The sequence below is a fragment of the Patella vulgata genome, chromosome 3 (assembly GCF_932274485.2).
Source record: "Patella vulgata chromosome 3, xgPatVulg1.2, whole genome shotgun sequence".
NCBI classification, from domain to species: Eukaryota; Metazoa; Mollusca; class Gastropoda; family Patellidae; genus Patella; species Patella vulgata.
This window is the reverse complement of record NC_065881.2, coordinates 41,352,764-41,367,645: the sequence shown is the minus strand read 5'-3', so window position 1 is coordinate 41,367,645 and position 14,882 is coordinate 41,352,764. Positions and strand designations below refer to the sequence as shown.

The 14,882-nt window shown below is 33.6% G+C and overlaps 1 protein-coding gene across 2 annotated transcripts in view; it reads right to left on the bottom strand.

Annotated features, from left to right (window-relative positions):
- The window catches only part of LOC126814537 (protein FAN), a 34,029-nt gene that overhangs the window by 9,572 nt on the left and 9,575 nt on the right, over nucleotides 1-14,882 (bottom strand). For both annotated transcript variants that reach the window (XM_056099378.1, XM_050539753.2), the window contains exons 2-15: nucleotides 13,971-14,069; nucleotides 13,342-13,420; nucleotides 13,138-13,193; nucleotides 12,849-12,942; nucleotides 12,636-12,749; nucleotides 11,892-11,944; nucleotides 11,214-11,346; nucleotides 10,645-10,716; nucleotides 5,610-5,718; nucleotides 5,073-5,166; nucleotides 2,753-2,835; nucleotides 1,977-2,056; nucleotides 410-500; nucleotides 147-210 (exon numbers count right to left, since the gene is read on the bottom strand). In XM_056099378.1, coding sequence (XP_055955353.1) covers nucleotides 147-210; nucleotides 410-500; nucleotides 1,977-2,056; nucleotides 2,753-2,835; nucleotides 5,073-5,166; nucleotides 5,610-5,718; nucleotides 10,645-10,716; nucleotides 11,214-11,346; nucleotides 11,892-11,944; nucleotides 12,636-12,749; nucleotides 12,849-12,942; nucleotides 13,138-13,193; nucleotides 13,342-13,420; nucleotides 13,971-14,069 — 1,221 coding nt within the window. The remainder of the gene's footprint in view (nucleotides 1-146; nucleotides 211-409; nucleotides 501-1,976; nucleotides 2,057-2,752; nucleotides 2,836-5,072; nucleotides 5,167-5,609; nucleotides 5,719-10,644; nucleotides 10,717-11,213; nucleotides 11,347-11,891; nucleotides 11,945-12,635; nucleotides 12,750-12,848; nucleotides 12,943-13,137; nucleotides 13,194-13,341; nucleotides 13,421-13,970; nucleotides 14,070-14,882) is intronic.

Here is a 14,882-nt window from a genome sequence, read left to right as displayed (position 1 = left end):
AACATTCGAAGAATAAATGGTTTATAATGTACAATTTTGATTGCCAAAGAAACTCTCATATTTACTGCACATTTTATGACTTTTGAACAATTATACTTTTAAAAAAAGAAATTCTGAGGGGAAACTCTTTTCTCTGATAAACTTACTCATTAAACATTCGATCAGGATGATCAAATTTGCCATTCTGTAAACACAAAACATACTCTGGTGCTGAAAATATACCATATTTATATACTTAAATTTTAATCACAGGCTAAAACTTTGTCTATAATATAGGCGGGGTTAATAACATTAGTTTTATTCTTGATTAAATTCACCCATATCCTTTAAAACATGTCCTAAAGACCTTGATTAATAATTGAATCAGGAACTGATTTCAAGTTCAAATAATTTACAAATAAAAATTTACCTCTTCTTGCCAAATAAAATAAAACATAGCCTGGAGTAGAATAATGAGAACCATACATAAACTTAGGTTCTGGCATGTCTACATATCTTTCCTGGAATATACAACAATTTTCACAATCTTATATATACAGGCATTATATAAAGATATATATACTCTTCAAAAAAAGTAGGGGATATTCAAAAACAATACAAAACTGCGGAAATGCACTGCTGTTTTTATTAGAGGTAACCAGTATATGTTTATAACAGGCCAATTGCCTACACATGAACATAAATAGTTCATATGGGCGGCTTATCTGACGGCCCCATTTCACTGGCAAAGAGATACACAGTCAAAAGTGAAAATGGACGTTTTTGATTTTTGTCTTAATAATGAGTAATTGCTCCACCAATCCTCAGACATTCAGCAATTTGTTGTGGCATGCTCCTAATCAACTGTCCAATCACGATTTGGGGCAATCTGACCCACTCCTCTTGCAGTGCCACGGCCAATTCTTGCAGTGTTGTCGGTTGACGTTGACGTCTACGAACACGTCTCCCGATCAAATTAAACAAAACACACTAAAGCAAAGATAGGCTAAACAGTAAATCTTATGCAAGAACCGATAGGAAAGCAAACATGGATAGATAAACCAGCACGCGGCAGGTTTCATCAACCCTTCCTTGATGTGTCAAATTTGACAATGAACCCCTCCCACGTGTATGGCACTATTGTGTGTCACATGTGCAGCTCAGTGGTTCTGTTGGAGCGATAAGTTCTTCATCTGTGAACTTACTCTCAAAGCATGTCAAATGTCCATGACGATTTATCATATCGCAACCTGCATAGGTATTTGAATTTCAATATCCCCTTCTTTTTTTGAAGAGTATATATGAAACATTGTAATTATTTTGTAATAGAGAAAAGACAGTAAAATTGTATATTATATAAACAAAATAGTAACCATAGGTTGCCAGGCAAAAAAACCACCAGCAGTGGCTATGTTGTCCAAATAATAATGAGCTAAAACAAAGTTCAGATCTTAATTGAAGTCTAACAAGATTTTGTAACAATGGAAAATAACTTGGGAAGTTATATGAAAAATCTTGAGCATCCATAGGGTTCTTCCTTTCAATAAGATAGACCACCAATATATATTTCAGAAAGATTGAATTTTAATTGTATCCACTATATATACGGTGCAAAGAATTTTTAACAGTGGGGAATATCTTTGGAAGCTTTTATTGAAAATTGATTAAATTCAAAAGGATTTGTTCTTTCAATAGGATAGACAGTCAAAATTAAAATTCATAAAGATCGGATCATAATTGAAGAATTTGAAGTTATTGAAAATCTTTGAATGATCGGATGGCTTATTCATTGTAATGAGTTAGACAACCCGTATGAATTTCAAAGAGATACATAGATTATTGTAGCCTCCATTACGCTAATCAGAAATATAACGGACAAACTGAAGGACGGACCATACAACCACATTTAATATGGCATATAAAAACCATGTATTTAGACAATTATCATCTGAGATCATAATATAGATTCATATAATACCAGATATTTAAAACATTACCAGAATTCTTTCTAATCTTTCAGAATTAAGAGCCCCTATTGGTTTACTTAAATCTCGAAATGTTGAAGTATTGTTAAGATCTATAAATAAAAAAAACATTTCTTAAATGTATAAATGTATTTACAAGTCAACAACAAAAAATACTTGTAAGCAAACATACAATTATGACAATATATATGTATTTGAAACCTATAATGATAATAACCAACAATTTATAAACATCAAAAAGAGCACTTGAATGGGCCTTGGTATAATTACATGTAGTGTCCTTTATATACCTTTTAAAGTTGGATTCTCTGCGCGGAATCAGGGCATGAAATTATTAAGAATGATAATTATTACTGAAACTTGGCACTGTACAATGATAATCCCTTTGCTCAACAAGAATACCCTCTCAAATATATATTTAATTCAACAGCATTTTAAATCATTTTCATTTTTTTTTTATCATATTATCACTGCCAATTAGATATACATATTAGAGTCTAGACTCCATTTTCTTTAAAGTGGTAACACAAGCCTTGCTGCACTGAAGGGTGTTTGCTGGGTCAAATTACGATTAGTCAACAAGCGCTTTACAAGCAATCAATTACAAATGATAACATGATTACCCAAAGCCACAAAAATTTGTGTAGGAAATGTATGAGTGATAACAGCACATTTATTTAAAAAGAAAGTAGCAAATAAAACCCTGCATATTGGATTGACCAGTGGAATACAGGTGTACTTGTGCATTGATACAGCAGTGTTGAGTAAGGAGTAAGGTTTCTATTTACCTAGAGTAGAACTGGTATAATCAGATATAACCCATGGCATAACAGGATATTGTGTTAAATCATTAAAACTTCTATCAGCCATACTATTAATTACAACATACAATATTTATATAAAACATAATCAATATTTAATTTCCATCAGACAATCAATAGGGAATAAAATATAATTTTATTTTTGTTAAAGAGACAATATTTCAGTCAGACTAGAAGACACCCAATGTCTTTTAAAAAATACACAACAAACGACAAAAAGGTATTCTTGCAAAAGGAACTGTATACTTGTCTAAAATTTGTTAAAATCAATCAACGACTTAAGAATAATTCATTTCTATTTAAGAAAATTGAGGTGTAGGCATTTTGATTTAATAGTTTAAATTACTATCTAAAGAAAACCTCCAACACATCATAGCTTTAAATAATTATATGTGTATATAAACTCAATTCTAAATGAATTATAGCACTTTGTGATCAGTTTCTATCTCCAGTTATGGATATCAGTCAGATTTTTTCTTTTCAAGAAGTTATACCATAGTTATATATATTTTAATCAGTTACTACTGTAAAAACCAGCAGCTGCCAGGCAAGATACGCCCACATTTTGCAAGAGATGGATAGGGAACAAGCTAAAAACAATCAGGGGCCATAATCCAGAAAGTTATGGTCTGAAATGCGCAAATATCAAAAGGGACTGAGATCTTTGGGATATAAAGGTATGTTTTAAGTTTCATTAAAATCAAATCAAAATTGTGACCTCTAGACGGTCCACAATCTATGTATTACATACTTTTACACAATTTGTGTACAAAGAGCGGTCATTTTGTCGGGCAGTTTCATTTCAATTTTCCCAAAATTTGAATTCAACCTTCATGCTGGTAAATGGTTTTTACAATCGAAAAAAAATTGTGACCTCTAGTAGCTAAAACTGCAATTTTTCGAACAATCACGGGCCAAATTCCAGGATGTTACATTTGGATATGAGCGATTATCATCAAAATTCATCAAAATTGTGACCTATTAGAATAGTTTTTTAAATCGGATAATAATTGTGACCCCTAGAGGGACCACAAGCTAAAAATGCGATTTTTCATCAAAATCGGATCAAAACTGTAATCTCTAGAGGGTCCACAACCTTGATATACCAGATGTTTACACTATTTGCGTATGAAGGGGGGGGGGGGGTGTGTGTCATTTTGCCTGGCAGTTTTGGTCCGATTTCCACAATATTCGAATATTTTTTAAATCGGATAATAATTGTGACCTCTAGAGGAACCACAAGCTAAAAAAGGTAAAATCAGGGGCCATATTTCAGGAAGTTACGATCTGATATGAGAAATATCGAAAGGAACCAAGATCTTTGGGATATAAACATGCATTTCAAGTTTCATCAAAATCGGATCAAAATTGTGACCTCTAGAGGGTCCACAACCTTGATATACCAGATGTTTACACTATTTGCGTATGAGGGGGGGGTCATTTTGCCTGGCAGTTTTGGTCCGATTTTCACAAAATTCGAACTCAACCATAATTACGGTGATATATTCGAATATTTTTTAAATCGGATAATAATTGTGACCTCTAGAGGAACCACAAGCTAAAAAAGGTAAAATCAGGGGCCATATTTCAGGAAGTTACGATCTGATATGAGAAAATATCGAAAGGAACCAAGATCTTTGGGATATAAACATGCATTTCAAGTTTCATCAAAATCGGATCAAAATTGTGACCTCTAGAGGGTCCACAACCTTGATATACCAGATGTTTACACTATTTGCATACGAGGGGTGGCCATTTTGTCCGGCAGTTTTGGTTCGATTTTCATGAAATTTGAACTCAACAAACATTGTGATGTAACGGTGATATGTTCGATCATTTTTTTTTAAATCAGATAATAATTATAACCTCTGGAGGAACCACAAGCTAAAAACACGATTTTTGGTACAATCAAGGGCCATAATTCAGGAAGTTACGATCCGATATGCACGAATATCAAAAGGAACCAAGATCTTTGTGTTTTAAACATGCATTTCAAGTTTCATCAAAATAGGGTGAAAATTGTGACCTCTAGAGTGTCCACAAGCTAAAAACATGATTTTTCGTACAATCAGGGCCCATAATCCACGAAGTTATGGTCCGATATATGCCAGTATCGACAGGAATCAAGATCTTTGGGAGATAGACCTATATTTCAAGTTTTGTCAAAATCGGATAAAAATTGTGACCTGTAGAGCGTCCACAAACAAATTGTGGACAGACGGACGGACAGAGGCGACGGCATAATACTTCCACATGAAAATGTGGGCATATAAAAAACTAGGCTTACCTATTTAAATAAAGAAGATAATCATAATTAGAGATATGACCACTCTGCCATTTTAAGGCCATGTCTTCTTGTCCCCAATCTTCTAATTCTAAATCTGAAAGATACAATTTATTTTGTATTCTATTAATATACATTACCATTTATACACAGCAATAAGAATTAAAGTCAATTTTAATTTAATAACATCATTGTTTTAAAATTTTGAAACTTTTTTTCTTTTCCCAAATCCGATATAAAAATCTGAAGTTTGATCAAAATAAATACAGGGATACTTGTTTTCAATGTTTGTTTCCCGTAGGTACAATATGCCAGGTTAAAATCTGTAGTGACCTAGTAACGACATAGATCTTATCGCTCACTGGATATTCTCCAATCTGATCAGGTAGTTCACTCATGGTTTTGCTGAGGAACAATAGAAACCTAAATACGTTATTTTGAAATTTAGTGATCGCTCAACAGATCTGATTTTGGAATACAAGTAAATATTTTTATAAAATAAAGATACTGATATTAACATAGTAAATCAAGAATACATACCTGGTATTAACAGCATTTTTTCATATAAATCATTTCTATCTTCTTCTGTTTTAAAGGAGAGATACAGGTGTGCTAACTGAGCTTTATCATTACAATATATCTCTAAACCCTGAAATTATTATATTATAGTATCATACAATATGTATATAGAATTAATGAGAAAATATCAAGTATACCCCTGAAATCATGACATTATATAGTATAACACTATATCTGTATAGAATTAATGAGAAAATATCAAGTACCAGTAGATCCCTGAAATTATTACATTATAAAATTACATTTTCGATAAAATGGACAAATTTGGTTTTGAAGTAGTAAAATACCCGTCAGTTTATAGTAACATACCAGATACCACGCTATATAGTGTTTTCTATTCACAGGCATTACGATTTTTGATAATATGTAACGATAAAGAACTATTTCTTTCCCGAACAAAATCTCTTTATTTTAAGTGAACTGCCAAAGGCGGTACACAATTACGCATTTTAAAAGAAATTTCGAAACTTCCATTTCTTCAACATACCAAGTTTGACATTCCTTATAATTATATAACCGACTACATATTGGATAATGATTCAATTTAATATCTATTTTAAATTTTCTGTAGTTACCTAATCCTATCTGGATTATCGCCCTTATTTTATGCCTTTATAAATACACTTATATTGTACATAGTACGATTTCTTCAGCATACCTGTTTTGCATTTCTTGTTTGGGGTATTATATTTTGTGCAATTACATAACTGAATAATTCCGATTAGTTGCTAAATTGATAATTTATTAACCTTTTGGCGTTATTTTATCTGGATTATCGCCCTTTTTATTGTGGTGTTCTGTCACCTTCTAAATTTTGACGTCATTGGCAACCTACCACCTTTTTTAGGTCACATCATTCAGTCAGCAGACTTCGAGACTGTCTACATTTTCTCATCTGCTTCTTTGTATTCAATATTGTTTGTTTTTTTGCTCTGTTTTTGTGTTTGGTGAAACATGTGTTTGATTACTTAAATGTTTCTTATTTGACTTAAATCATTTAGTTTTATACTACCTGTTTTTTTATACATTTCACCGAAGCGGTTACTTGTGTAGTTAAATTTTACTTCAATATGCTTACATTCATATTTCTTGTAACATACAGCAGATGACTCATGCTGGCATTAAACAATGGTTTCTCTGGGTTATATTCCTGATCGTTTTCAAATTTGAGTGAAGTCTGTGTCACTACAGGCCCGGCCGGGACTGTACAGCGCAGTGGACGCTTACGGCTAGCCCCCCGGGACCCATACACTTTATTTGAATTGTTCGTTTGTTTGTGATTTCAGCGTATTGTCTTGTTCATATATTTGTTTTTGTATAAATTATGTGTAGTGTAGTCTGCCTGCACTTACTAATAGTATTATAACCATTATATCTGTAAAGAATTTTCTCATTAAAATTATGGGAAAATATCAAGTAGACCCCTGATTTTCAGAATAATAGTTACTTGCTGGAACTCAACTCGGACAGCTCTTACAATCTAAACATACTTCTTTCAAGTTAAGGACTCTAAGTAAACATATAAAGAAATAAAGGGGTACATGCAAAAACTAGAAACTGTGCAAAATTTGTAATCTGTAGCATAATAATTGACCGAGATACGGACATTGAGTTTCATGAGTTACCGATAAGTTTTCGAAACAAATTCTGTATCAATAATTTACTCGAGTTTCAGATATCTCGTTTTTACCTTTCTAGTAAAAATATACAGCCCAAATTTGGTAGCATTAGAGAACTTTGTGTGTTGATTACGAATCTGCCATCAGATTAAAGGTGAGTGATAGGGTTCGCATGCTACTTGGCCATGAAAACAGAAAACAATTTGGTGTAATTGTATATTTTCTGGATTATGTGGTGCTCCAGGAGCTATAAGGTAATAGATATAGACCCATATTTTGGCCTATCCAGAGATTGCCGGTAGTACTACATATGAAACATATGAGAATGCATCAGTCTTCACTAGATTCCCAGAAAATTGGCCTCGAATATGGTTTTAGACAAAAATTTTTGAAAATTGCCTCGTATTTTCGAGCCGAAAGAACCCAGTAGATGAGCATCTAAAATTCTAAAGATAGGTTGCCAGGCAACAAAACATACGCCCACAGCAGCTATATCGTCCGGGCAGTCAACAAGAGTTGTCGCATATTTTTACTTTTTTCGGTAATGAAACATTTATAATACATTAAAATTTGATTAAGAGTAACAACTCATTAAGTAATTATCAGAAAACAATTAGAATTTGTTTGGTTTTTATAAAGTTTGGGCCCATGCTAACGTTTAGTATACGAAACTTTTAACATCATGGATTTAGCTGTTCAAGTCATAAAGATTCATTGAAAATCAATATACTTGTTCGTCTCAAGACCTTAAACTCTGTGTATCAATCTGAAGTCAATCGGATGATAACTTTAGCCTCTAGAGCGTCACAAGATTTTTCAAAGTGATCAAGGGCCATAACTTTGGCAGTAATTATCTGAAATCGTTGAAAATCAATATGATTCTTCATCTCATGGCCTCAAACACTGTGTATAAATTTAAAGTCAATCGGATATTAACTTTAGCTTCTAGAGCGTCCACAAGATTTTTCAAAGTGATCAAGGGCCATAACTTTGGCAGTAATTATCGGAAATCACTGAAAATCAATAGGCTTCTTCGTCTCATGACCTTAAACACTAAGTATAAATTTAAAGTCAATCGGATATTAACTTTAGTCTATAGAGCGTCTTCATCTCATGACCTTAAACACTGTGTATAAATTTAAAGTCAATCGGATATTAACTTTGACCTCTAGAGCATCCACAAGATTTTTTGAAGTGATCAAGGGCCATAACTCTGGCAGTAATTATCGAAAATCACTGAAAATCAATAAGCTTCTTCGTCTCATGACCTTAAACACTGAGTATAAATTTAAAGTCAATCGGATATTAACTTTAGTCTATAGAGCGTCCAATTGTGGAAGCCGGACTGACCGACGGACGGACGGGGGTGACAACGATATACGACCACATTTTAATGTGGGCGTATAAAAATTGGTGTAATTTAGTTTGTACTCATGTCCAGTGGCGGTGCAAGGGGGGGCATTTGCCCCCCCATTAATCTGGTCTGCCCTCTGTTTGCCCCCCCCAATAATTTTAGAAAATAAAAAAAAGTATTTGCGATACGTTTCGGTAATCAATACCTTCTACGGTGAATAAATCCCACATCCCCACTCAGTCATAAACTTGCATTTTGTAGAGCATTTCCGACAGTCTATTTTTCAAAATTTTCTTGGCGAGATCCCCAATGGACTCACTACTTTGGGCTCACAAGGGGAATTCGTTGAGTTTCGCAAGTCCGTTCGTTTGACATTTGGTTCTCTAGTCGGATAAACTAGTGATCAGGCAACGAATGGTATCTCGGCAGATCTATTTATCTCGACGATCGGTGCCTGACATAATACTGTAAGACAGCATTTCCGGCAGTCTATTTTTCAAAATTTTCTGGGGGAGGACTCCCTACTTTGACGCTCGTGAGTGGGCTTCGTCGTGATTCACAAGTCCGTTCGTTTGACACTTTACCTCATCGATCAGTGCCTGAAATACTGCCAAGCTGCATTTCCGGCAACCTGTTTTTCAAAATATTCTGGGGGAGGCCCCATACCCCTAGTTGAAGCTCGTGCCTTTGCCCCCTTAACCTTGGACTTTGCCCCAGCTTTGCCCCTCCAATTACCGACGGCTGGCGAAGCCACTGCTTATGTCTCCAACATATGTTAAAGCCATTCTTGTCCCATGCCATCTCAATATTTTTTGGATTTTTTCAAAATGTGTGGTTTGGGTCATTCCATGTCAATTATCCATGAACATAATCCTGATTTAAGTGCAAAGACAGTGATTTTCAGCCTCCAGTGTGAATATATATGTTGATTTTGCATGTTTATAAAAGATATTGTACCTCCAATTGTTTGACAATGTGTAGAAAACATGTTGAGCTAAATTCTTCATGAAAGTTCATCTCAAGGTCACATGGTCTACAAGGTCAAATTCAAAGTCAAAAGGTCTTCACTCTTTAAAACACGCCTGAATGTCAAATATACGTGTAGATTTAGAATCCTTGTGAAATACCGGCGCCTGCTTAGGTTTGCCGAATGTATTATGCACTGAACTATATTTAGATCAGAAGTTGTGTGCTGAAGTAAGAGTGTTTGTAGCAAACGCTGTTTTATACATTAAAATTAATCACTAGTTTATGTGTTTTGTGTTATTATTTTCAATTGAAAAACATCTGATTTAAAAACCGGGACATTTAGGCACATGAGAGGCATCGGTACAGGACGACAAAAAGGACCCAAAAAAACGGGACTGTGGTAACCCTAGTACTACCGCCAATTTGTGGATAGGCGAAGATTTGGGTCTATATCTATTACTTTGTAGCTCCTGGAGCACTACAAAATCCAGAAAATATACAATCACACCAATTTCTTTTGGAACCCTACCACTCACCTGTAATCTGATTGCAGATTCGTTATCTACACAAAAATTTCTTTAAAACAACCAAATGTGAGATGTATATTATTGATACATATTTTGTTTTGAAAACTCATTGGTAACTCATGAAACTCAAATGCCTGTATCTTAGTAAATTTTCAAGCTACAGACCACAAATTTTGCAGTTTCTAATTTTTACATGTACAATAACATATATTTTTTCCAGATTTTTTCGAGGGGGGCGATTTCCCACCCCTGGCCTAAATATTTAAATCTGAAGTTCTTGCAAAATGGTACATGTTATTAAGTTGTTATCTATAACAATTATATTCTGTTATCCACATATGTGCAGGACTGTCATTAACTGGTCCATACAATATGTAGGTGGAAAGGGAAGTTCTTGCAAAACGGTACATGTTATTAAGTTGTTATCTATAACAATTATATTCTGTTATCCACATATGTGCAGGACTGTCATTAACTGGTCCATACAATATGTAGGTGGAAAGGGATAGGTATAAAAACGAACTAACCAACTGTCTAAGAAGAAATCTTCGTCTAATAACTCGTGTTATATCTTTTAATCTGATCTTTAATACAGGCCACTGTAATACATTAAACAAATGTAAACAAGGAAAATGTTACAACATTAAATTCAATCATAATTTATCTAATAATTACGAAGACTTGAAACAAGTACCCAAACCGTAATGATAACTGTTACCGTACAATTTCATGAGTACTCATTTACATTTCAGTAATTATATAATTTTTCGGTATGCATAAATTATATTTCATACTTGAAGGATTTTCTGTAAAAGTTACTTCTCAGGACCATCAAAACGAAGGGGGCTTCACAGCCTCCCCCCACATCTCCTAATAATTTGAAAACATGTACAGTATTCATTAGTTTAAAGCTCCAGGACCCCAATTTGGCTTACTATGCGGACAGCTGCCTCAATGTGAACTTCATTCCGACTGGCGTGCTTCTAGCATATTTTCTGATCTTTCAACATCATACAATTAACATAAGTATTGAAGCAATTTTTACACATATTTATAAATCAAAATTCAAAATAATTGTGTGAAGGTTGAGAGTTACCCTGTCTATATTATTAAATGGTTGGAAGTAGAGCCTTGATGATGTTAACATAATTCTACCGGGATTAGTTGATAATGGAGTGATCCGATCCCCTCTTGATTCCAGAACTATTCTTTCATACAAATCTTCTAACCTGAAAGGTAGTCTTCAGTTAGTATTTAGATATTAAAATACACACATAATTAATAACACTAATCTTCTAACACAATAAATTTCAAATATTTACATATATGACCAGCTCTTGCCAAATGAAACACATGGATGGTGTGGGTCTTTTTTTTGAGATCCATTACATAACATGTATAAAATCTAATTTGAGTAATTTAGAGTTTTCAGCATATTTTTCTTCAAAAATGACCTTAGTTTTGATTCCCCAAAGCCAAAAGGCCAAAACGTAACAAATTGACTATTTTTGTTTGCTATTGAGTACTGCTTTGTGGGTTCTGGTAATATTCAATCTGGTGTAACTTAAACAAACTTCAAAGCCAAATATCTCCGACATTTTCTAAGATAAATGCATACATAATATATCAATTTAAAGGCCTTTTAATACAGAATTTACATTGATTCATAGTTATAGTTTTTTGACCCCATGTTCCTCATTTAGCTGGAGCCATCAAGTCCAGTTTTAGTGCTTTTTGGTAATTGGATCTTCTTTCCCAAAATTAAGCTACTTACCAACTAGTGTTAAATTTTACTCTAGATTGTCTAGAAAGAACAATAGCATTTATCTGAAATCAAAAATAGCAGAATTTTTAGATGAGTTCAGTATCCTATGAAAAAAAAGACCATGCCAGAAGACATGTAATAACCATGGAGACAGAACTTCATTTGTGCTTACAGGAAGAGGTCAAAACATAGTATCTGTATTAAGAAGTTTACCAGATAAGACTGTTGTATAGGGGGAAAAAATATTTTGTGTAGGTTCTATAATTTATTGAATATATAAAAGATCAAGTCTTATCATGGCATACCATTTAAAAAAATATGTTGTCATCTTGTAACATCACACATTTATATTTATTTGTCTCTTAAATGTGGTTCAACGAGTGAGAGAGAGAGAGAAATATAATAATAAGTCTTATCATGGCACACCATTAAGTTGTCATCTTGCAACATCACACATTTATTTTTATTTGCCTCTTAAATGTGGTTCAACCAGAGTGAGAGAGAGAGAGAGAGAGAGAGAGAGATGTGGTTTAAAGGCAAGTCGACACAAACTTGATCATTTAAGGACTCAACAATGGATTAAATTTTGTTTCAAAATTCACTTGCATGTAGGGGCCTTTAACAGTGGGATGAAACCCAGAGAAAACACATAAGGTCGGACAGGCAGTCCTACTCCTTGTCACATACAAGCTGGGAATTGAAACCATGGCATGCCACCTAACCCCCTTAAATATGAATCAAAAATAAATATACCATAGCTGACTGATCTGACTTGGGTAGTGTGGAAGCCCTTTGTAATTGACACATCTGTGGTAATGTATCTTCTAGTGTAGCATAGTTGAGAGAAAATATATATTCTGCTTTTTCCTACAACAAATATAGACACATTTTTATATCAAATTTTATTTGAAACAAAATAAACCCTCTCAGTTGTTGATCAAAACAAGATACTGATTAATGAATTACCTTCCTAAACACAAAAGGTGCTATAATATTCTTTTCTTTCATTTCTATCATCTGTTCTGATTCAATCTTCAATACTTTATCTTTGGCATCAAGTCTATCAAGAAAGAAAAGAAGGATAATTAGTGTACAGATAACTGCACTATTTCATACAAATATATACATATACAAATCTTATAATATTCTCTTCATTGTGGGTAAAGTATGTTATAAACTATAAGCTCTTAAACGAGACGATAATGCGGTACATAAGCCTTTAATACAGTATACTATGTCTGTTATATTTACATACCTTGAGAAAAGGCCACCAGACCATTCTTCAATAAGAGTAACATATTTCATGGGAAACTAAAATATAATGAAAATAGAGTTAGCTAGTGAGATCAAAAATGTGTAAACAGCCTGCTGTATAATTACTGAGATCACTGCACATAAACTCTTAGAAGTTATTAAAAATTACAGATTATATTTTATTATCAGATTCTCTCAAACGAACCTTAATTATTGGTAAATGAATCTCTTTTGGTACAAAAACAATGGACTTTGAACAAATCTTTAAATGTCCTCGTTGTTTTCTGTAAAGATAAAACTAAATCAATGAAAATATATTCGTCAATTTTCATGTTGGCCTCTGCGATAATAGGCAGAGAGAGCATGCATAGTTATTCTGCAAAGACAGTACCAAAGTGTTTAACATTTCGAACTAAGGTCTGTTTTTGTACTGCTGTTGTGCGGCGATTTTAAATATCTATAATTGTTGATTTATTGTGATGGTTGTTCTCAGTCATATCAATGAGAGGTAGAATTGTTACTATGACTTAACTCATTGACAGAGCTTATATGACCAAGAGTGCACACATTAGACCAGTACCAAAGTGTTTAACATTTCGAACTAAGGTCTGTTTTTGTACTGCTGTTGTGCGGCGATTTTAAATATCTATAATTGTTGATTTATTGTGATGGTTGTTCTCAGTCATATCAATGAGAGGTAGAATTGTTACTATGACTTAACTCATTGACAGAGCTTATATGACCAAGAGTGCACACATTAGACCACTCTGCCACCCAATCCCACATGATCTAGAATTTTTCAGAACTCGATTAATTTTAAATTTATGGACCTACTTTTTAATCGCTTCAGCTTCAGGCAATCCAACTGGATAATAATAGACACTAAAATCTTCAAAATATATTTCACCAGGCTCTAATAATAGCAGAGAAAATCTGAAAATAAATAACAATTTGATAATTGAATATAGATACATGATCATCATTTAGACGATAGGCAACCAACGAGTACACAATATGTTTTATTTTTTCTATGTGACAACAAATTGTTTAAAATTAGAAGCCTACTAGGCCTGTTTATAATGAGTGTGGGTCTTTTCATCCCAACACCGTTTCAAAATGGGCAGTTTCATTCTGACCTATTTTTTGATCTGGGCGTTTCATCTCGAGCTGTGTCATCCCCTTTGTTATTGTAATAGCAGTTAATTAACTAAGTTGTACATCTAACTTAAAGGAGCTAAGTCGCTAATATTTGGGACCTAGGAATTGACACAAATGGGTCGCAACGCATACAATAATGTAATATGAATGTATATAAATTGATTCACATTCAAACGTTTCTGTTTTTACTGTAATTTTGAATCAGTTAGGTTCGGCGAAATACGCCAGTATTCTCCATCGAATTTCAATCTCTAGCGTCTGGTTATTCCAGTCTACGCCAATATTATTTATTGGGCTTGCTCTCCAGATAAGAATATAGCATTACCGTTTGACATGACTTGTGGAATATGCCTAGCCTCGTTTTTCGAGCCCCTTATTACAAATAGCGCTGAAACGCATTATGGTACACGATTCGTGTACCAATTGTAAAATGTTTATTTTGTCTTAAATATTGGATACCAGAAGGCCATCTTTTCCCTGTAATATCACAACATCAGTGTTGATTTAAACCGACAAATAAATCGTGTTTTCAATGTCGAAGATTTTGGATGATATTGAGTTAGAGACTTAGCTACTTTAAATAAACTG